Consider the following 23,959-nt stretch of genomic DNA (forward strand, 5'->3'; position numbering starts at 1 on the left):
ATGAGGGATGATGTTGTTGTCTTTCATGATGAGGGATGATGTTGTTCTCTTTCACGATGAGGGATGATGTTGTTCTCTTTCACGATGAGGGATGATGTTGTTCTCTTTCATGATGAGGGATGATGTTGTTCTATTTCATGATGAGGGATGATGTTGTTCTATTTCATGATGAGGGATGATGTTGTTCTATTTCATGATAAGGGATGATGTTGTTCTATTTCATGATGAGGGATGATGTTGTTCTCTTTCATGGTGAGGGATGATGTTCTATTTCATGATGAGGGATGATGTTGTTCTCTTTCATGATGAGGGATGATGTTGTTCTCCTTCATGGTAGAGCACGGCGCTTGTAACGCCAAGGTAGTGGGTTCGATCCCCGGGACCACCCATACACAAAAAAAATGTATGCACGCATGACTTTAAGTCGCTTTGGATAAAAGCGTCTGCTAAATGGCATATTATTATTATTTATTATTATGAGGGATGATGTTGATCTCTTTCATGATGAGGGATGATGTTCTCTTTCATGATGAGGGATGATGTTGTTCTCTTTCATGATGAGGGATGATGTTGTTCTATTTCATGATGAGGGATGATGTTCTATTTCATGATGAGGGATGGTGTTGTTCTATTTCAAGATAAGGGATGATGTTGTTCTCTTTCATGATGATGGATGATGTTGTTCTCTTTCATGGTGAGGGATGATGTTCTATTTCATGATGAGGGATGATGTTGTTCTCTTTCATGATGAGGGATGATGTTGTTCTCCTTCATGATGAGGGATGATGTTGATCTCTCATGATGAGGGATGATGTTCTCTTTCATGATGAGGGATGATGTTGTTCTCTTTCATGATGAGGGATGATGTTGTTCTATTTCATGATGAGGGATGATGTTCTATTTCATGATGAGGGATGGTGTTGTTCTATTTCAAGATAAGGGATGATGTTGTTCTCTTTCATGATGATGGATGATGTTGTTCTCTTTCATGATGAGGGATGATGTTGTTCTCTTTCATGATGAGGGATGATGTTCTATTTCATGATGAGAGATGATGTTGTTTATATTTCATGAGGGAAGATGTTGAATTCAGATGACGCTCACCTGCCTTTTGTTCTGTTTCATATCTAGCCAATCTACCACACCATATGAATCACATGACCGTTCTGGGTCATGTGATAGGAGCAGAACAGCAAATTAACCCTCACACCCATTTCATCTTCCTGAGGTCACATTAAATAAATGGTCAAATCTCTATGAACACGGTTGCGTAGCCTGATCTAACTGGGGCCTCTGTACAGGAAGTATTCATAACCCCTTGACTTATTCCACATTTTGTTGTGTTACAGCCTGAATTCAAAATGAATTAAATTGTTTTTTTCCCTCACCCATGTACACACAATACCCCATAATAACAAAGTGAAAGCATGTTTTTAGAACTGTTGGCAAATGTATTGAAAATGAAATACAGAAATATCTAATTTACATAAGTATTCACACCCCTGAATCAACACGTTAGAATCACCTTTGGCAGTGATTATAGATGTGTCTTTCTGGTTAAGTCTCTAAGAGCTTAGGTTATTGTCCTGCTGAAAGGTGAATTTGTCTCCCAGTGTCTGTTGGAAAGCAGATTGAACCAGGTTTTCCTTTAGGATTTTGCCTGTGCTTAGCTCTATTCCATTTCATTTTATCCTAAAAAACTCCCTAGTCCTTGCCAATGACAAGTATACCCCTAACATGATGCAGCACCACCTTGCATGAAAATATGAAGAGTGGTACTCAGTGATATGTTGGATTTGCCCCGAATCCAACACAACATAAAGTTAATTTCTTTGCCACATTTTTTGCAGTTTGACTTTAGTGCCATATTGCAAACAGATGCATGTTTTGGAATGTGTTTATTCTGTACAGGCTTCCTTCTTTTCACTCTGTTATTTAGGTTAGTATTGTGGAGTAACTACAATGTTGTTGATTCATCCTCAGTTTTCTCCTATCACAGCCAATAAATTCTGAGTCAAGGACAGCAGTTTCTTTGAAGTGACTGGATGTATTGATACACCATCCAAAGTGTAATTAATAACTTCACCATGCTCAAAGGGATATTAACTGTCTGCTCCCCCCCCCCCCCTTACAGATATGTGTGTGTGTGAAGTACAGAAATTAGGTAGTCATTCAAAAATCACGTTAACCACTATTATTGCACACACAGTGAGTCCATGCAACTTATTATGCAAATGTTTACTCCTGAACTTATTTAGGTTTGCCATAACAAGCTTTCATTTTTATTAATTTGTAGAAATTTCTAAATACATTATTCTACTTTGACATGATGGGTTATTGTGTGTAGGCAAGTGACACAAAATCTCAATTTAATCAATTTTAAATTCAGGCTATAACACAAACTGTGGAAAAAGTCAAGGAGTGTGAATACTTTCTGAAGGCACTGGACAGTGTGCTGCACACGTTTTGGGATTTCAAATGATGACACCCATATTGATCAGGAGGTCACACCTCAGACATATTGGTCAGGTCACACCTCAGACATATTGATCAGGTCACACCTCAGACATATTGGTCAGGTCACACCTCAGACATATTGGTCAGGTCACACCTCAGACATATTGGTCAGGTCACACCTCAGACATATTGGTCAGGTCACACCTCACCACCCATATTTATCAGGTCACACCTCAGACATATTGGTCAGGTCACACCTCACCACCCATATTGATCAGGTCACATCTCACCACCCATATTGATCAGGTCACACCTCAGACATATTGGTCAGGTCACACCCCACCACCCATATTTATCAGGTCACACCTCACCACACCCACCAAACTGGAGCAAATATATCTCAAAGACCATTAAAATAATGCTTTGCACCATTTAGGGGAAATGGATCGTTCAGTATAAACCTTCATGCAATGTTTATTGAACTAAACGCACCCCACGTGAATCTGGAAACCACCCACAGCAACAGCATCAGACAGACAGCCAACAAAATAAAAGTCCAGAGACAGGTTTACAAAATAAGAGTCCTTTAATGGTGGGAGATGAACAAGTCATATGAAGTGCCTCTTAGCAGATTCAAGCTTACAAAAACCCTTCCCCACATGCATACTGGGTATTGTAGTTCCCTGGAACACAGGGGATACAGTGAAGCAGTAAATGGAATAGGGGGGGACTACAAACATGGCAGACAGAGTGGACTGTGCCCTGACTATTCTCCACACATAAGGGATGTTGGTATCCATTTAAATAATCCCACGAGTCAGCCTTCTATGTGTCGGTCTCCTATGAGAGAGTGTGTGGAACACTGGGTTACTGGTATGTGTCGGTCTCCTATGAGAGACTATGTGTGGAACACTGGGTTACTGGTCAGCCTTCTACGTGTCGGTCTCCTATGAGAGAGTGTGTGGAACACTGGGTTACTGGTATGTGTCGGTCTCCTATGAGAGAGTGTGTGGAACACTGGGTTACTGGTCAGCCTTCTACGTGTCGGTCTCCTATGAGAGAGTGTGTGGAACACTGGGTTACTGGTATGTGTCGGTCTCCTATGAGAGAGTGTGTGGAACACTGGGTTACTGGTCAGCCTTCTACGTGTCGGTCTCCTATGAGAGAGTGTGTGGAACACTGGGTTACTGGTATGTGTCGGTCTCCTATGAGAGAGTGTGTGGAACACTGGGTTACTGGTCAGCCTTCTACGTGTCGGTCTCCTATGAGAGAGTGTGTGTGGAACACTGGGTTACTGGTCTGACATGTTATCATTGATAGAGGGAGAATAATGCTTGACACACAGAGAGGGGACACTATAGAGCAGGGGGAGGCCTTGACACACAGAGAGGGGACACTATAGAGCAGGGGGAGGCCTTGACACACAGAGAGGGGACACTATAGAGCAGGGGGAGGCCTTGACACACAGAGAGGGGACACTATAGAGGAGGGATAATGGTCCACGTGAACCCACACACTTGTTGGCTCAGTCAGTCACTACCAACAGGTCTCTTTTATTTTCACACACACAATGATGTAGTCATGGCAATGGGTACAGGGGAAAAGGGGTGTTGATGGTGTCAGTGTAAAGTTGCATACAGAACAGAAGGTTGGGGGGGGGGGGTGGGGGGGGGGCTTCTAAGGGTAGTAGGGAGGACAAGAGGGGGTATTTAAGGGGGGTGGGAGGTAAGAGGGGGTGGATAAGAGCATTTGAGGGGTGGCTCGGGGTAGGGGGGTTTAATTGTGGGGTATTTCGAGGTGGTAAAAGGGGTTGGATGTGTATTGATGGATGTTGGGGGTGGAGGGGGTATTCAGGGGTATTCAGAGGGTGATAGGGTATTCAGGAGGTGATGGGGTATTTAGAGGGTATTCCGGGGATGATGGGGGTATTCAGGGGGTGATGGGGGTATTCAGGGGGTGATGGGGGTATTCAGGGGTATCAGAGCGTCTCTATCCCGTGCGGAGGATGATGTGAACTCCAGAGTCGGTGAACACTGGACCACTCATGTCTCCCACCTTCAGAGCAAAGGACGCATCCTCAAACGGCTTCTGCATCTGACCTGAAACACAAACACACGCAGACTGATATCAGAACTAAAACCTAAAATACCTGGTAAATACATAAAGGAGTGCATGTGTTTGTGTGTGTCTGTGATTGCATGCTTGTGTGTGAGAGTGTATAGTACATGTTACATGTGACCGTGTGTGTGTGTGTGTGTGTGTGTGCCTGTCAGTGTGTGTGTTACCTCTGCCGAACAGTCCCAGGTCTCCTCCGTTGCGTGCGGAGCTGCAGTCACTGAACTGGGAGGCCAGAGCCTCAAACTCCTCCTCTCCTGACTTCATCTGCTCTATGTACTCTACAACAACAACAACAACAACATGTTAACAACACACACCATCTGCTCTATGTACTCTACAACAACAACAACAACAACATGTTAACAACACACACCATCTGCTCTATGTACTCTACAACAACATGTTAACAACACACACCATCTGCTCTATGTACTCTACAACAACATGTTAACAACACACACCATCTGCTCTATGTACTCTACAACAACATGTTAACACCACACACCATCTGCTCTATGTACTCTACAACAACATGTTAACACCACACACCATCTGCTCTATGTACTCTACAACAACAACACCATGTTAACACACACACCATCTGCTCTATGTACTCTACAACAACAACAACATGTTAACACCACTCACCATCTGCTCTATGTACTCTACAACAACAACAACATGTTAACACCACACACCATCTGCTCTATGTACTCTACAACAACATGTTAACACCACACACCATCTGCTCTATGTACTCTACAACAACAACACCATGTTAACACCACACACCATCTGCTCTATGTACTCTACAACAACAACATGTTAACAACACACACCATCTGCTCTATGTACTCTACAACAACAACATGTTAACAACACACACCATCTGCTCTATGTACTCTACAACAACAACACCACCATGTTAACAACACACACCATCTGCTCTATGTACTCTACAACAACATGTTAACAACACACACCATCTGCTCTATGTACTCTACAACAACATGTTAACAACACACACCATCTGCTCTATGTACTCTACAACAACAACATGTTAACAACACACACCATCTGCTCTATGTACTCTACTACAACATGTTAACACCACACACCATCTGCTCTATGTACTCTACAACAACATGTTAACAACACACACCATCTGCTCTATGTACTCTACAACAACATGTTAACAACACACACCATCTGCTCTATGTACTCTACAACAACATGTTAACACCACACACCATCTGCTCTATGTACTCTACAACAACATGTTAACAACACACACCATCTGCTCTATGTACTCTACAACAACATGTTAACACCACACACCATCTGCTCTATGTACTCTACAACAACAACACCATGTTAACAACACACACCATCTGCTCTATGTACTCTACAACATGTTAACAACACACACCATCTGCTCTATGTACTCTACAACAACATGTTAACAACACACACCATCTGCTCTATGTACTCTACAACAACAACATGTTAACAACACACACACATCGTTCCTCACACACCAACAAACCATCTCTCTCAACACATTTACACACAGATACACGCACACAGTTTATCAAACTTTTTCACACACCATTTCTCTCAACACATACAGACAACTGGAAACATTTTATCAAATGTTCTCACAAACTCTTTCCCCAACTACTCACTTTGTATAAGGTCGAGGGCCTCGTCTTTGGAGCGTGTGATGTTCTCCTCCCTCCAGGAGGACGGGCGACGTGATTGACTATGCTTCACCAGGAGGTGGGAACAACGCACCTTGTCTGGCTCGCCACTCCCATCACCTACAATCCAATACAACTTTACTGTCCACTCCCATGACATTTTTACATTTTAGTCATTTAGCAGACGCTCTTATCCAGAGCGACTTACAGTTAGTGAGTACATACATTTTCATACTGGCCCCCCGTGGGAAACGAACCCACAACCCTGGCGTTGCAAGCGCCCTGCTCTACCAACTGAGCTACAGGAGACCTATAACCTTATTATCCACTCCCATCACCTGCAATATAACTTTATTATCCACTCCCACCACCTACAATATAACTTTATTATCCACTCCCACCACCTACAATATAACTTTATTATCCACTCCCACCACCTACAATATAACTTTATTATCCACTCCCACCACCTACAATATAACTTTATTATCCACTCCCACCACCTACAATATAACTTTATTATCCACTCCCACCACCTACAATATAACTTTATTGTCCACTCCCACCACCTACAATATAACTTTATTATCCACTCCCACCACCTACAATATAACTTTATTATCCACTCCCACCACCTACAATATAACTTTATTGCCCACTCCCACCACCTACAATATAACTTTATTGTCCACTCCCACCACCTACAATATAACTTTATTATCCACTCCCACCACCTACAATATAACTTTATTGTCCACTCCCACCACCTACAATATAACTTTATTGTCCACTCCCACCACCTACAATATAACTTTATTGCCCACTCCCACCACCTACAATATAACTTTATTGCCCACTCCCACCACCTACAATATAACTTTATTGTCCACTCCCACCACCTACAATATAACTTTATTATCCACTCCCACCACCTACAATATAACTTTATTGTCCACTCCCACCACCTACAATATAACTTTATTATCCACTCCCATCACCTACAATATAACTTTATTATCCACTCCCATCACCTACAATATACCTTTATTATCCACTCCCATCACCTACAATATAACTTTATTGTCTACTCCCATCACTTAGAGCACGGCGCTTGTAACGCCAGGGTAGTGGGTTCGATCCCCGGGACCACCCATACACAAAAATGTATGCACGCATGACTGTAAGTCGCTTTGGATAAAAGCGTCTGCTAAATGGCATATTATTATTAAAACACCTTTATTGTCCACTTCCCTCACCGACAATACAACTTCATTGTCCATATGATACTACAGCGAACAACAGAGTCTTCTTCTCAACCCCCCCAGACAGCACACATCACACACAGTAGAGAGGAGCACAGGGTCCAGCCGCAGCGCCGCGCCCCTGGATGGAGAGCACGCTGCTGGGTAAAGGGCCTTGCTCAAGGGCCAGCACCCCTCCAGTTGTCAGATCAATCCCCCAGACCAATTTCACAGAGCCCCACCAGGTATTCTAACCACGACCTTTCAGCTACAGGTCCATCCCCTTAGCTGCTGGGCGACCTACCTGACCCCACCGGACGCTCCCATTGGCTGGCATTGGTGATGTGGTTAAAGTAGTATACTCTACCTGGGAAAGGTGGGAGGAGGGAGAAAAAGAGAGAGAGGGGGGGGGGGGGGGGGGGGAGAGAGAGAAGAGAAATAGAGAGGAAATAGGGGAAGAGAGAGGAGGGTGAAGAGAGGATGGGAAGACAGGAGGAGAGAGGGGAGGAGGGGAAGAGAGGAGAGAGAGGGGAAGAGAGGGGAAGAGAGGAGAGAGAGGGGAAGAGAGGAGAGAGAGGGGAAGAGAGGAGAGAGAGGGGAAGAGAGAGGGGAAGAGAGGGGAAGAGAGGAGATAGGGGAAGAGAGGAGATAGGTGAGGTGTTGTTTGGGGGATGAGAAAGACTAAGAGAAAGAGGGAGGCGATGCTGAAACAAAATTCTACTGAAGCTTCCTTTCCTTCATGTGCACTAATTTACATTTAAGTCATTTAGCAGACGCTCTTATCCAGAGCAACTTACAAATTGGTGCATTCAATTTAGGATAGCCAGTGGGACAACCACACTTTTTTTGTTTTTATGGGGGGGTGGGGGAGTAGAAGGATTACTGTTATACTATTCCAGGTATTCCTTAAAGAGGTAGGGTTTCAAATGTCTCCGGAAGGTGGTCTAATCTATGCAGACGAAAGCATTTTGCTTTAGTCATGGAATGGACAGAACTAATCTCAGTTAGTCGTCTTCAGCAACTTTTAATGATATTGTGCAGAAGGCGTTGAGAAAATATTTTTTTCAACAACTTTTGCTCACTGGGCAGGCACCTGCCATCCTAACACTGGTGTTGGAATGGCTCCAAGGCGCGGGACAAAATGACGTCATTGTTATGGGCCTACCTCGCGAGCTGGCGAATGAAATGAATGGACATTCATGAATAAACTGGCTAACTCAAAATGACGACACCCCATACAATAGTATATCTTCCAATACATATATACCTAAGAATTGTTTGATTATGAAAGAAGTTACTGTCCAATGCATAGTACGTTGAACAGCCGTCAAAACATGCATGCGCCGCTGCTAGTTTAGCTAGCTAACTTGCTGGGTTAGTCATGACATGAGCGTCATTACTGGCTAACGTTAGCCAACTAAACACCAGATGATAGTTTGACACACGCACTAGTCAAACGAATAACCATCAAACATAATTCACAAATGCACAAATAAACATGCGTCACCACCTAACGATGCAACAAGCTTACAACCAACCTAACTAGCTAAGAAACTTAGCTGCGCTGCTAACGCTAGCATTTGCATTAGTTCAGCCGGTATAATGTTTTGTGCACCAGCGACAAATTGTTCGGGACTGGGATGAAAGCTAGTCATCTCTCTCCACCTACTTGAACTGCGGCTCATCCGCTTCTCCCATCCGGACGGCAGCTTCTCGTCCTCGGCGTCTGCCATTGTCCCTGCTTGCTTTCAAAACGGTACAAGTCACTCCTCTTTTCCTCTCGCGGCTCGCAGGAAACGGCTGTTGTTGTTGCACCTTCCATCCGCCAGGTGTCGGCAAAGAGACATGTTTAGAATGTTCTTCACTTTTCTGGAACATTTGCTTTTTTTTGTTGTTGTTGCATTAGACGCATTTCTCATGATAAAGTACATTGGCTTAACCGAATGGTATGTTGATGTCATATTCGGTGGTTTATTCCACTGATCTACGGTAAAATGCCCTTAGATACTGATGTGACCGTATATGTTATTTCATTGCAACTACTCACAGCACTTCTGGTCAATTTACGGCATAAGTTCATATCGCAGTACCCGCCTTCTCTTGACATGTTACCTTATGAGAGGCCTTGAAGTAGAAACGTCAATCATCAGTTTAGACGTTTCATTGGTGTGTCTTCTCGTTGTACACAAAGCGGAACGCTTTACGACTACGCAGGCTGAAGCGATTCACGTTTTAGCGAACAACTAGTGACCAATAAGGTAATATCTTTACTTATACGATATTTTTATCAATGGTATAGACCAAAATAAACATGTATAATGAAACGTCAATATCTAAGACTTAATGCTTTATTTTTTGTTCGAAATCTTCGGTGGTTGTTGATGAAGCGCTAGCTAGTTCTGCTAACATTAGCCAGCTCCAGATTCGACAACATAACGTTTATTTTGCTAGCTATTATCTTACTGTTAGCTATTAAACAACATTACATTATTGGAGTTGGAATGACAAGCAACTGGAACAACCTCCTTGTATTGTAACCAACTAACGTTAGCTAGCTAGCTAGCTAGCTAAACTGTGTTGTATGTTCACGGGACACGCTCTTTTCACGCCACTTCGATACGAAGTGATTTTCGTAGCAGGTTAAGAGACCATTTTCGCTAACCCATCATAACCTTAACCCCAGTCTCCTTAACTGCTACGTTAATTATCCTAACCCGCTTTAAGTTCTCCTAACCTGCTACGAAAAAGTAACTTACGTATCGAAGTGGCGTGAAAATAGTGTTTATCGTATGCTCACCGTGTCACACAGTATCTCAAGCAACTCTTCCCGTCTCTCTCTCTGCAGAACAGGATCAGGATGATTGAGGTGGTTTGCAATGACCGGCTGGGCAAGAAGGTCCGGGTGAAGTGCAAGTATCCTTTTACCAAGCTGACCAACATGCAGGTTCAATAGCTAGTCTTACAGCACAGACTAGCCTACCCCATTCATAGACGCATACAGCTTTATTGCCTATTGGCGATAGTAACGTACACTATATATACAAATGTACACTACCGTTCAAAAGTTTGGGGTCACTTCGAAATTTCATTGTTTTCGAAAGAAGCAGTGTAGACATTGTTAATTTTGGAAATGGCTATTGTAGCTGGAAACTGCAGATTTTTAATGGAATATCTACATACGCGTACAGTGGCCCATTATCAGCAACTATCAGTCCTGTGTTCCAATGGCACGATGTGTTTGCTAATCCAAGTTGATCATTTGAAAACCCTTTTGCAATTATGTTAGCACAGCTGAAAACTGTTGTGCTGATTAAAGAAGCAATAAAACTGGCCTTCTTGAGACTAGTTGAGTATCTGGAGCATCAGCAATTGTGGGTTTGATTACAGGCTCAAAATGGCCAGAAACAAATAACTTTCTTCTGAAACTCGTCAGTCTATTCTTGTTCTGAGAAATGAAGGCTATTCCAATGCGAGAAATTGCCAAGAAACTTAAGATCTCGTACAACGCTGTGTACTACTCCCTTCACAGGACAGCGGGAGGCCCACAACTGAGCAAGAGGACAAATACATTAGTGTCTAGTTTGAGAAACAGGCGCCTCACAGGTCCTCAACTGGCAGCTTCATTAAATAGTACCCGCAAAACACCAGTCCCAACGTCAACAGTGAAGAGGCGACTCCGGGATGCTGACCTTCTAGGCAGAGTTGCAAAGAAAAAGCCATATCTCAGACTGCCCATCTTAATCTTTTCTTTTTATTGGCCAGTCTGAGATATGGCTTTTTCTTTGCAACTCTGCCTAGAAAGTCAGCATCCTTCTAGATGCTGAACCTTCAGGGGGTTCTGGTTAGGGTTATATAGGTGTCTAGATGCTGAACCTTCAGAGGGTTCTGGTTAGGGTTATATAGGTGTCTAGATGCTGAACCTTCAGGGGGTTCTGGTTAGGGTTATATAGGTGTCTAGATGCTGAACCTTCAGAGGGTTCTGGTTAGGGTTATATAGGTGTCTAGATGCTGAACCTTCAGGGGGTTCTGGTTAGGGTTATATAGGTGTCTAGATGCTGAACCTTCAGAGGGTTCTGGTTAGGGTTATATAGGTGTCTAGATGCTGAACCTTCAGGGGGTTCTGGTTAGGGTTATATAGGTGTCTAGATGCTGAACCTTCAGGGGGTTCTGGTTAGGGTTATATAGGTGTCTAGATGCTAAACCTTCAGAGGGTTCTGGTTAAGGTTATATAGGTGTCTGTAGATGCTGGTATAGAAACACTGTACCAACATGTCGTTATATCAGTCGTCAGTGTACAAACCTTAACCCTCTCCTCTGCAGCTCAGAAGACACTATAGGAGACCTGAAGAAGCTCATCGCTGCCCAGACCGGCACCCGGTGGGACAAGATCGTACTCAAGAAATGGTGAGAAAGAAATGAACAGTCCCTAGCCTGTGGACGTGATAGTTGTGGCACATTGGAACCAGTGACGAGTCACTTCCCTTCTCTTTCTCCTGTATTATTCAGACTGTTCTCTGTGTAGACTGCATTTGTATCCAGGGTAAAGTTTAGAATATTAAGATAGTTCTGCACAATACATTTCAATCAATCAAATGTATTTATAAAGCCCTTTTTACATCAGCAGATGTCACAAAGTGCTATACAGAAACCCAGCCTAAAACCCCAAACAGCAAGCAATGCAGATGTAGAAGCACGGTGGCTAAGAAAAACTCCATAGAAAGGCAGGAACCTAAGAAGAAACCTAGAGAGGAACCAGGCTCTGAGGGGTGGCCAGTCCTCTTCTGGCTGTGCTGGGTAGAGATTTAAGAGTACATGGCCATTAAGGAATACATAGAATAAGGAATTGTGCTCTATTCATGACATTCTATCTGCAACGTTCAGGAAGGACCCTGGTCTAAGCAGTGTTCTTACTCTGTGACTTACTTCCTGTTTTCTCCTTTCAGGTACACCATATTCAAGGACCATGTGTCTCTGGGAGACTGTATCCTTTTTGAGCCCTCAGAAATACAGTTTCACTGTTTAACCACAAGATGGCGTTTATTGTCCTGAGTCTTGTCCTGGAGACAGAAGTGAGAGATTTCCGCTTAGATAGACCAGCTGCAAAGTTCATGAAAAACAAAAATTAGCTTTTTGGTCTTTAATTTAGGGTTTGGCATTGGGTTTAGCAGTGTGGTTAAGGTTAGGTTTAAAATCATTATTACTTTGTGGCTGTGCCAGCTAGTGACCACTCTGCAGAGCTGCCTCTAGAACAAGATTCATGAAAAAAACCTGCTAAGCTGCTGTTTAACCAGGAGGAAATAGGAAACTATTGAGCCCTTAGAACAGCAGTTTCACTCTGACCAGGAGGGATCTGCGCAAACTGGGCAATGCTGAGCCAACATGTCTGCTTTCCTTCCAGGTTAGATACTGTTAGATATTGTAAGGAGAGAGAAACATACAGCAACATAAGTCTCCCGAGTGGCGCAGTGGTCTAAGGCACTGCATCGCTGTGCCACTAGAGATCCTGGTTCGAATCCAGGCTCTGTCGTAGCCGGCCGCGACCGGGAGACCCATGGGGCGGCGCACAAGTTGTCCAGGGTAGGGGAGGGAATGGCCGGCAGGTATGTAGCTCAGTTGGTAGAGCATGGCGTTTGCAATGCCAGGGTTGTGGGTTCGTTTCCCACGGGGGGCCAGTATGAAAAAAATAAAAAATAATGTATGCACTAACTGTAAGTCGCTCTGGATAAGAGCGTCTGCTAAATGACTAAAATGTAAATGTAATTCACTGTCTCCTCCTCACTGTATCTGAAGGTTATTGTCTGAGTGGGTTTCTAAATGTAAGCAAAGGTTTTTGTTATTGAGAAATGCTATTGGTGAAGTATTGGCTTGAAAGTGAGGAGATTCCTGGTTTAGTTCATTATATTGAGGCAAACCCAGGGAAATGATTTGGTTGTGCAACTGGTGACATTTGACACACACACACACACACGGTGCATCTGGCATATGAATGGGGTTTGTGTTGTTGTCCTCATGTTGTTGTCCTCCTGAACTCTCCTGTCTGCAGATGAGATCCATGATGGACAGAACCTGGAGCTTTACTACCAGTAGAAGCCTGGAGGGGACACACACACACACACAGGCACGCACACACACGCACACACATACGGGCACGCACACACACACATACGGGCACGCACACACACACATACGAGAGACACACTTCTATTTAATAACAAGGCGTGAGTTTGTTGACCATTGGATCATGGTTTGCGAAAAGACATTGTTGAAGTTCTAGTGATTTAAATGTTTTGATATTGTTTGGAAATAAAAGCAAATATTTATATTGTCTTAACTCTCATAACTAACCTGATTATCTGTGACCCAACTGGCACCCTATTCCCTATATAGTGTACTACTTTAGACCAGACTCCTATGGACCCTGTTTCTGTTGACGTATCAGGATGTCATTTGGGACGGAACCTCTGAGAACATTAGACAATATTAACTGCAATGATATTAACGGTGGACTTAGCGATGTGACGTAGATGCACAAAGTTTAACAGCATAGTGGGTCGATTTCCGCAAACAACTAAGAGCGTTGAAGCGCGAGGCTCGACTTCTCTGCTGTTTTGGTCCCGTGACTCCCACCTTGTAACCGTGAAGAGACTGTGTGATTGTGTGAGAGAGGAGTCGTGCATCTCGCTCCTCTCAGCTGCTCGTGGCGACGTCAAATCACTGAGTATCTTTAAAGAGCCACTGAACACGCCAATTGGCACGTGTGGTTTTTCTGTTGCACATTAGGAAAAACGAGATTCAGTCTTGGAGGTGTGTTTCCTGACCGATTCCGCGTTTGGTTAATTATGTTTCTCCCCATGAGACACTGAAGCCTAAATCCTCAATGAATCGAAGGTAACTCAAGAAATCAGTAATTTTTGCAGAGGATGTTTTTAGTTGTGCAATTTTACATCGAAGGTGTTTGGTGCAGTATTTCTCAAAACAAAATGGCGTTGTGTTGTCTTATGTAAACAAAGTCGGGCTGCCGGGCAGATCTGTCTATGCTATTGGATAGAGAGCGATCACCGGGCAGGTCTGTCTATGCTATTGGATAGAGAGCGATCACCGGGCAGGTCTGTCTATGCTATTGGATAGAGAGCGATCACCGCAGCTGTTCACCCCATGTTAGTGGGCTAATGGACATCGTCAAATCAAAACCCAGCTTTCATTTATCCATTGTGACACATGGATGTTCCAAACTCCGTTTTAGACGAGACTGACTTTATGACCAAAATGAACCTATTTACACTTTGTAGTCAATTTTGACACTAGAATAACTGTTTCGTTGCTTTTTAAAGGCAGTCGCTCTTTAACTATATACAATGTTAACAGGACAGAGACAGACCATACTGTAAAGCAGAGGTTTTATTCACAGCAGAAACATTGAATCAGTACATTGAGTTATAAACATAGGAGGAAGCCAGGGGTCCCTGTCTTTAGGACCCCCCCCCCTCCCCCTCCCCCTTGACCCTAACCCCTTGATGTTAACATGTCTGAAGGGTCTGTGTAGGTATCCGTGTGTAGTAATGCTCATAGAGATGGAAAGAGGCAGCATCATTGCATCTTTCTTCTTCTTCACGATTGGCTGATCTCTCCTGATGACCCGGTTGCACATGACTCCCAACAGGGGTCACCAGGAGGGATCAGCCAATGAAGTTGGAAGTCCCGTCCGGTTGACTACATAAAAAATGGTGGAAGCCCTCAGTGGTGCTTCCCAGGCTAATATGTCCTTTAGTGCTCTATGGTGGTGGTGAAGCTTCCGCCATATTGCCTCTATCTTGCAGATCTATGCAAACATTTATAGCCTACATGCAGTCTTTTTGATTTAATTTTTTTTACATCATCACTGTATGTCTAGTAAATCACTGTGTTTATTATATGAAAATAACTCCAAATATATTTTGTATCATCCCCCCCCCCGAGCCTCCTTTTGCCATTGAAATGCTCAGTCTGATCGTGTCGGCATGTTGATACAAATTTTAATATGTTTCCATACACAGCCCTGATTGGAGGATATGATAGTCTAGCCTCTAGAGCAGTGATTGGGCAGTTCCAGTCCGCCTGATTGGTATCACACTTTTGCCCCAGCTAAGACACCTGACTCCATTAATGAAATAATCATGATCTTCAGTTCAGAATGCAATTAGATTAATCAGCTGTGTTTTTCTAGGGACGGGGGAAAAAGCGTGACACCAGTCAGGCCTGCTCTGAAATTCCAAGCATTGTTTTCAAAAAGCTAAAAGGTCATTATCATAATTTTTCACAATTTCAGAGTGTTATTTCAAAGTAGGAGGATACATATGCAAATAAAAAGATGACTGGTCATTGGTCAGAAACATCTGATCAGATTGTGATGTCATGCGTTGGGCCAAAATCTCCATCCCACCTGAACAGGCTGAAATTCCAAGCATTGTTTTCAAAAAGCTAAAAGGTCATTATCATAATTTTTCACAATTTCAGAGTGTTATTTCAACTTCATAGTGTGGAAATATTGTTGAACCCCCCCCCCCCCCTTCCCAGTAAAATCACATTGCTGACTGCACTGCCCCTTAAAGGGTTAGGGCCAAGGGATGGGGGAGGGATTGAATTGGGACACGCTGTCTCTTTCACACACAGGTGAAGGTGTGACATTGAGGCGACATCAGCAATATTCAGAGTAATCCTCTTCTACATAGTTAGCTGGGAACAGACCAACCTACAGACAGAGAGACAGGAGTTAGCTGGGAACAGACCAACCTACAGACAGAGAGACAGGAGTTAACTGGGAACAGACCAACCTACAGACAGAGAGACAGGAGTTAACTGGGAACAGACCAACCTACAGACAGAGAGACAGGAGTTAGCTGGGAACAGACCAACCTACAGACAGAGAGACAGGAGTTAGCTGGGAACAGACCAACCTACAGACAGAGAGACAGGAGTTAACTGGGAACAGACCAACCTACAGACAGAGAGACAGGAGTTAACTGGGAACAGACCAACCTACAGACAGAGAGACAGGAGTTAGCTGGGAACAGACCAACCTACAGACAGAGAGACAGGAGTTAGCTGGGAACAGACCAACCTACAGACAGAGAGACAGGAGTTAACTGGGAACAGACCAACCTACAGACAGAGAGACAGGAGTTAGCTGGGAACAGACCAACCTACAGACAGAGAGACAGGAGTTAACTGGGAACAGACCAACCTACAGACAGAGAGACAGGAGTTAGCTGGGAACAGACCAACCTACAGACAGAGAGACAGGAGTTAGCTGGGAACAGACCAACCTACAGACAGAGAGACAGGAGTTAGCTGGGAACAGACCAACCTACAGACAGAGAGACAGGAGTTAACTGGGAACAGACCAACCTACAGACAGAGAGACAGGAGTTAGCTGGGAACAGACCAACCTACAGACAGAGAGACAGGAGTTAGCTGGGAACAGACCAACCTACAGACAGAGAGACAGGAGTTAACTGGGAACAGACCAACCTACAGACAGAGAGACAGGAGTTAACTGGGAACAGACCAACCTACAGACAGAGAGACAGGAGTTAACTGGGAACAGACCAACCTACAGACAGAGAGACAGGAGTTAGCTGGGAACAGACCAACCTACAGACAGAGAGACAGGAGTTAGCTGGGAACAGACCAACCTACAGACAGAGAGACAGGAGTTAGCTGGGAACAGACCAACCTACAGACAGAGAGACAGGAGTTAGCTGGGAACAGACCAACCTACAGACAGAGAGACAGGAGTTAGCTGGGAACAGACCAACCTACAGACAGAGAGACAGGAGTTAACTGGGAACAGACCAACCTACAGACAGAGAGACAGGAGTTAACTGGGAACAGACCAACCTACAGACAGAGAGACAGGAGTTAACTGGGAACAGACCAACCTACAGACAGAGAGACAGGAGTTAGCTGGGAACAGACCAACCTACAGACAGAGAGACAGGAGTTAGCTGGGAACAGACCAACCTACAGACAGAGAGACAGGAGTTAGCTGGGAACAGACCAACCTACAGACAGAGAGACAGGAGTTAGCTGGGAACAGACCAACCTACAGACAGAGAGACAGGAGTTAGCTGGGAACAGACCAACCTACAGACAGAGAGAAAGGAGTTAACTGGGAACAGACCAACCTACAGACAGAGAGACAGGAGTTAGCTGGGAACAGACCAACCTACAGACAGAGAGACAGGAGTTAGCTGGGAACAGACCAACCTACAGACAGAGAGACAGGAGTTAGCTGGGAACAGACCAACCTACAGACAGAGAGACAGGAGTTAGCTGGGAACAGACCAACCTACAGACAGAGAGACAGGAGTTAGCTGGGAACAGACCAACCTACAGACAGAGAGACAGGAGTTAGCTGGGAACAGACCAACCTACAGACAGAGAGACAGGAGTTAGCTGGGAACAGACCAACCTACAGAGAGAGAGACCTTCAACAACTCCTGTGTGATCAAGACTGTGTTCTAGTAAAGTTATGTGGGTTGTACTTCTATATACAGTACCAGTCGAAAGTTTAGACACCTACTCATTCAAGGGTTTTTCTTTATTTGTACCATTTTCTACATTGTAGAATAATAGTGAAGACATCAAAACTATGAAATAACACATGGAGTCATACAAATCAAAATATATTTCAGATTATTCAAAGTAGCCACCCTTTGCCTTGATGACAGCTTTGCACACTCTTGGCATTCTCTCAACCAGCTTCACCTGGAATGATTTTCCAACAGTCTTGAAGGAGAGTGATGGAGTGCTGCATCAGATGACCTGGCCTCCACAATTACCCAAACTCAACCCAATTGAGATGGTTTGGGATGAGTTGGACCGCAGAGTGAAGGAAAAGCAGCCAACAAGTGCTCAGCATATGTGGGAACTCCTTCAAGACTGTTGGAAAAGCATTCCAGGTGAAGCTAATTGAGAGAATGCCAAGCGTGTGCAAAGCTGTCATCAAGGCAAAGGGTGGCTACTTTAAAGATAATAAAACATATTTTGATTTGTTTAACACTTTTTTGGTTACTACATAAGTGTTATTTCATAGTTTAGATGTCTTCACTATTCTACAATGTGAAAATAGTAAAAAATAAAGAAAAACCCTTGAATGAGTTGGTATGTCCAAACTTTTGACTGGTAGTGTACATGTTGACAGGTGTGATGATCATACTGTATATACTGTATGTGAATGTGTTGACAGGTGTCTGTGTGATGATCATACTGTATATACTGTATGTGAATGTGTTGACAGGTGTCTGTGTGATGATCATACTGTATATACTGTATGTGAATGTGTTGATGGTGTGTCTGTGTGAATGTGTTGATGGTGTGTGTTGGTCCTCACCCGTCCATAGACCTCTCCTTTCCACCATCCATTGGGAGCCTTCTTAGACAGGACCTTGACTGTGTCTCCTTCTCTCAGAGACAGCTCTGTACGGTCTCTGGCTGAGAAGTCATACCTGGCCCTTGCTGTGCCGAACGAATGCATACTGCCACCTACAGGGCAGAGAGAGAGGGAGGTGAGCGTGGGTGGGTGTGTTGAAACATACAGTACTTATATTTGAGGTTATGGAAGGAAATAAGTTGAGGTTTGTAGGAAGTCTGGGGTGTGTGTGTGTGTACCTGGAGAGGGTGTGTTGAAAGGTGTATCACTCTGTTCAGGCTGGTTGAAGGGGGTCTGGAGGGTGGAGTGTGTGTGTGTGTCTGGGGAGGGTGTGTTGAAGGGTGTATCACTCTGTTCAGGCTGGTTGAAGGGGGTCTGGAGGGTGGAGTGTGTGTGTACCTGGGGAGGGTGTGTTGAAGGGTGTATCACTCTGTTCAGGCTGGTTGAAGGGGGTCTGGAGGGTGGAGTGTGTGTGTGTGTCTGGGGAGGGTGTGTTGAAAGGTGTATCACTCTGTTCAGGCTGGTTGAAGGGGGTCTGGAGGGTGGAGTGTGTGTGTACCTGGGGAGGGTGTGTTGAAGGGTGTATCACTCTGTTCAGGCTGGTTGAAGGGGGTCTGGAGGGTGGAGTGTGTGTGTGTGTCTGGGGAGGGTGTGTTGAAAGGTGTATCACTCTGTTCAGGCTGGTTGAAGGGGGTCTGGAGGGTGGAGTGTGTGTGTACCTGGGGAGGGTGTGTTGAAAGGTGTATCACTGTTCAGGCTGGTTGAAGGGGGTCTGGAGGGTGGAGTGTGTGTGTACCTGGGGAGGGTGTGTTGAAAGGTGTATCACTCTGTTCAGGCTGGTTGAAGGGGGTCTGGAGGGTGGAGTGTGTGTGTACCTGGGGAGGGTGTGTTGAAAGGTGTATCACTCTGTTCAGGCTGGTTGAAGGGGGTCTGGAGGGTGGAGTGTGTGTGTACCTGGGGAGGGTGTGTTGAAAGGTGTATCACTCTGTTCAGGCTGGTTGAAGGGGGTCTGGAGGGTGGAGTGTGTGTGTACCTGGGGAGGGTGTGTTGAAGGGTGTATCACTCTGTTCAGGCTGGTTGAAGGGGGTCTGGAGGGTGGAGTGTGTGTGTACCTGGGGAGGGTGTGTTGAAGGGTGTATCACTCTGTTCAGGCTGGTTGAAGGGGGTCTGGAGGGTGGAGTGTGTGTGTACCTGGGGAGGGTGTGTTGAAGGGTGTATCACTCTGTTCAGGCTGGTTGAAGGGGGTCTGGAGGGTGGAGTGTGTGTGTACCTGGGGAGGGTGTGTTGAAAGGTGTATCACTCTGTTCAGGCTGGTTGAAGGGGGTCTGGAGGGTGGTGTCCACTTCCTTAAAATACTCCTTCAGTGAATGCTGCTGGTAGAACTGAACCAGCTCCTAACGGGGGGAGGGGAGAGAGAGAGATGAGGGTAGACAGAGAGAGAGAGAGATGAGGAGGGTAGACAGAGAGAGAGATATGAGGGTAGACGGAGAGAGAGATGAGGGTAGACAGAGAGAGAGAGCGAGATGAGGAGGGTAGACAGAGAGAGAGAGAGATGAGGGTAGACAGAGAGAGAGAGAGAGATGAGGGTAGACAGAGAGAGAGATGAGGGTAGAGAGAGAGATGAGGAGGGTAGACAGAGAGAGAGATGAGGAGGGTAGAGAGAGAGATGAGGGTAGACAGAGAGAGAGAGATGAGGAGGGTAGACAGAGAGAGAGATGAGGAGGGTAGAGAGAGAGATGAGGAGGGTAGACAGAGGGAGAGAGAGAGAGAGATGAGGAGGGTAGACAGAGAGAGAGAGAGAGAGAGATGAGGGTAGACACAGAGAGAGAGAGATGAGGAGGGTAGACAGAGAGAGAGATGAGGAGGGTAGACAGAGAGAGAGAGAGAGATGAGGGTAGACAGAGAGCGAGAGATGAGGAGGGTAGACAGAGAGAGAGATGAGGGTAGACGGAGAGAGAGATGAGGGTAGACAGAGAGAGAGAGAGAGAGAGAGAGCGAGAGAGAGATGAGGAGGGTAGACAGAGAGAGAGATGAGGAGGGTAGACAGAGAGAGAGATGAGGGTAGATAGAGTGATAAGAGGGAGAGAGAGAGAGAAGGGGAATGACGTACGATTAACCCTTTGAATGCTTTCTTCTCGTTGATGCGGTAGAGGCCTTCTGTTGATGTGATCTTGATGTGTCTGATGTCCATGTTAAACCTGGAGGAGACAGACAGAGTGAATGAGAATATGTGTGTGTGTGTGAAAGAGAGAGAAAACAGATAACAAGCATCCTATGATTGCCAGCTGTCAGACAGCGCCTTTCTGATTGGCCAGTAAGGAGGCGGGGCTCACTTGAGGCTGATGGCGAACTCTCCTCCGTCTTTCTGGCGGACCAGAAACGTTCCGTCTGACCGTGAAATCAGGAGGTTCTTCGCCGCTGACCGGTCCATGTTCCCCGCAAACCTAGAACCCAAATCACTTAAATGACCAAACCTAGAACCCATTGCAGTTACGTTAGAACAGTACAAAACCTTTCCCATGATTGCTATCAATAACTATTTTGAAACACAGAACACTTCCAAACCTAGAACCCTGCAGTGCTACCACACTCTTAGAAATAAAGGTGCTATCTAGAACCTAAAAGGGTTCTTCGGCTGTCCCCATAGGAGAAACCTTTGAAGAACCCTTTTTGGTTCCAGGTATAACCCTTTTGGTTCCATCTAGAACCCTTTCCACAGATGGTTCTACATGGAATCCACTAGGGTTCTACCTGGAACCTTCAAGGGTTCTACCTGGAACCGAAAAGGGTTTTACCTGGAACCAAAAAAAAATATCCTATGGGGACAGACGGTGAACCCTTTTGAACTCTTTTTTCTAAGAGTGCAGGTGGTACATATCTAGAACATAGGTATGAGTGATACCAGGTGGTACATATCAAGAACATAGTGATGAGTGATACCAGGTGGTACATATATAGAACATAGGTATGAGTGATACCAGGTGTAAATAGAATGGTATCATTACTCACCATAGGAAGTCTGATAGGTCAGGAGTTGGTCTCTGGGGAGAGAGGTCAGAGGTTAGACAGTTTTGAGAACACAACCCATGCTTCCTTGCAACTGAAGCAGTTAATAAAACACATGTTGGTATTTATATCAATACCAGATATGGTGCAGCCTACACGCATAACATAAAATGTGCAATCAACAACATGTATGTATGCTACACACAGTGAAATCTTTACACTGATGATGATCTAACCCATGTGTAACCAAGAGAAAGGCCTGGGATTAGAAGCCCCAAGGCCTATAACCCACGATCGGATTGGATCCCGGACATACTCCTAGATCAGTGTTTAAAGTCAGTGGTACTCACACAGATGAAGGGCTGGACCTTACTGCAGGGGAACCAACCCATCTGACCAATCGTCACATTCTTGCCCTGAGTGACACACACAGCAGACCAATCATACGACTAGAACATCATTGTGTCTTACAGTGCTTCCTGTAGCACATTATTGTACAGAAATGATTTACTACAAAGTACGTGTTATAATGGTAATTACTCATTAATAAGCTATGAATTACTTCCAGGAATAATAGGCATTGTTAGCAGGTTGTATTAAAGAAAGGAGAGGAGAGAGGAGAGGAGGAGAGAGGAGAGGAGAGAGGAGGAGAGAGGAGAGGAGGAGAGGAGGAGGAGGAGGAGAGAGAGATCGAGAGGAGGAGAGAGAGAGAGGAGGAGAGAGAGAGAGTGAGAGGAGGAGAGAGAGAAGGGAGGAGAGGAGAGAGAGAGATGGGAGGAGAGGAGAAGAGAGATGCCGGAACTGGACAAGAACCTGACACTCAGCACACAGGGGGACAAACACCTACCTGGAGGTGACAGCATTCCCTCCCCAATATGCCCCCCTAGACACAACTATAACAAAACAACCAACAAAAACGGATCACAACTCCTGCAGCTCTGTCGCACGCTGGGTCTGTACATAGTCAACGGTAGGCTTCGAGGGGACTCCTACGGTAGGTACACCTATAGCTCATATCTTGGCAGTAGTACTGTAGACTACTTTATCACTGACCTCAACCCAGAGTCTCTCAGAGCGTTCACAGTCAGCCCACTGACACACCTATCAGATCACAGCAAAATCACAATATACTCGAACAGAGCAATACTCAATCATGAGGATTCAAAGTAAAAGGAACTGAATAATATTAAGAAATGCTATAGATGGAAGGAAAGTAGTAGTGTGGAAACCTACCAACAAATAACTGGGCAACAACAAATTCAATCCCTTTTAGACAACGTCCTGGACAAAACGTTTGACTGTAATAGTAAAGGTGTAAACTTGGCAGTAGAAAACCTAAACAGTATATTTGACCTTTCAGCTTCCCTATCAAATCTAAAAATGTCAAGCAGACAACCTAAGAAAATTAACAACATTACAAATGGTTTGATGAAGAATGCAAAAACCTAAGAACGTTTTTGAGAAACCTATCCAACCAAAATCATAGACCCACAAAACCTGAGCCTCACTATGGTGAATCACTGAAACAATACAGAAATACACTACGGAAAAAGAAGGAACAGCATGTCAGAAATCAGCTCAATGTAATTGAAGAATCCATAGAATCTAACCTTTTGAAAATTGCAACACACTAAACAAACAACACAAAGAGTTATCTATCCAAAAACAGAGATGAATGGGTAAACTACTTCTTCTCCAATATTTTTGGCTCTATAACAAAGAACAAAAAAGCAAAAACATATACTTGATCAAATACAAATCTTAGAATCAGCTATTAAAGACTACCAGAACCCACTGGATTCTCCAATTACATTGAATGAACTACAGGACAAAATACAAACCCTCCAAACCAAAAAGGCCTGTGGTGTTGATGGTATCCTCAATGAAATGATCAAATATACAGACCACAAATTCCAATTGGCTTTCCTTAAACTCTTTAACATCATCCTCAGCTCTGAAATATTCCCCAATATTTGGAACCAAGGAGTGATCACCCCAATCCACAAAAAGTGGAGACAAATATGCAT

At 44.5% G+C, this 23,959-nt stretch overlaps 3 protein-coding genes across 5 annotated transcripts; 1 reads left to right on the top strand and 2 right to left on the bottom strand.

The window, feature by feature from the left end:
* Positions 1–3,030: 3,030 nt before the first annotated feature.
* Positions 3,031–9,311, bottom strand: LOC311126199 (peptidyl-prolyl cis-trans isomerase NIMA-interacting 1-like). 2 transcript variants are annotated; one of them, XM_084200218.1, is made up of 5 exons: positions 9,182–9,286; positions 7,821–7,879; positions 6,261–6,395; positions 4,743–4,853; positions 3,031–4,556 (listed from the first exon to the last, which is right to left on the bottom strand). In XM_084200218.1, exons 1-5 carry the CDS (start codon positions 9,247–9,249, stop codon positions 4,447–4,449), a joined length of 483 nt encoding a protein of 160 aa, XP_084056344.1. In that variant the 5' UTR covers positions 9,250–9,286; the 3' UTR covers positions 3,031–4,446. The 2 variants fall into 2 exon arrangements, with proteins under 2 accessions (XP_084056344.1, XP_084056345.1); XM_084200219.1 differs by lacking the exon at positions 7,821–7,879 and having other exon boundaries at positions 9,186–9,311.
* Positions 9,312–9,667: 356 nt separating this feature from the next.
* LOC311126194 (ubiquitin-like protein 5) lies at positions 9,668–13,836 on the top strand. Of its 2 annotated transcripts, none has more exons than XM_084200211.1 (5): positions 9,668–9,774; positions 10,362–10,429; positions 11,837–11,920; positions 12,460–12,497; positions 13,560–13,836. In XM_084200211.1, the coding sequence occupies exons 2-5, from the start codon at positions 10,374–10,376 to the stop codon at positions 13,601–13,603; spliced, it is 222 nt and encodes a 73-aa protein (XP_084056337.1). In that variant the 5' UTR covers positions 9,668–9,774; positions 10,362–10,373; the 3' UTR covers positions 13,604–13,836. The 2 variants fall into 2 exon arrangements, with proteins under 2 accessions (XP_084056337.1, XP_084056338.1); XM_084200212.1 differs by having other exon boundaries at positions 9,698–9,774; positions 10,367–10,429.
* Positions 13,837–14,899: 1,063 nt separating this feature from the next.
* LOC311126202 (proto-oncogene vav-like) lies at positions 14,900–22,348 on the bottom strand (the record flags this gene model as incomplete). The annotated part of the gene is made up of 7 exons (XM_084200221.1): positions 14,900–16,244; positions 18,888–19,039; positions 20,197–20,320; positions 21,037–21,124; positions 21,260–21,370; positions 21,936–21,967; positions 22,283–22,348. Coding segments are annotated over 7 exons (627 nt in total), but the record flags the coding sequence as incomplete, so codon positions are not given.
* Between the last annotated feature and the right edge of the window lie 1,611 nt (positions 22,349–23,959).

The sequence above is a fragment of the Coregonus lavaretus genome (genome assembly GCF_964263955.1).
Source record: "Coregonus lavaretus genome assembly, contig: HAP1_SCAFFOLD_597, whole genome shotgun sequence".
Classification (NCBI taxonomy): domain Eukaryota; kingdom Metazoa; phylum Chordata; class Actinopteri; order Salmoniformes; family Salmonidae; genus Coregonus; species Coregonus lavaretus.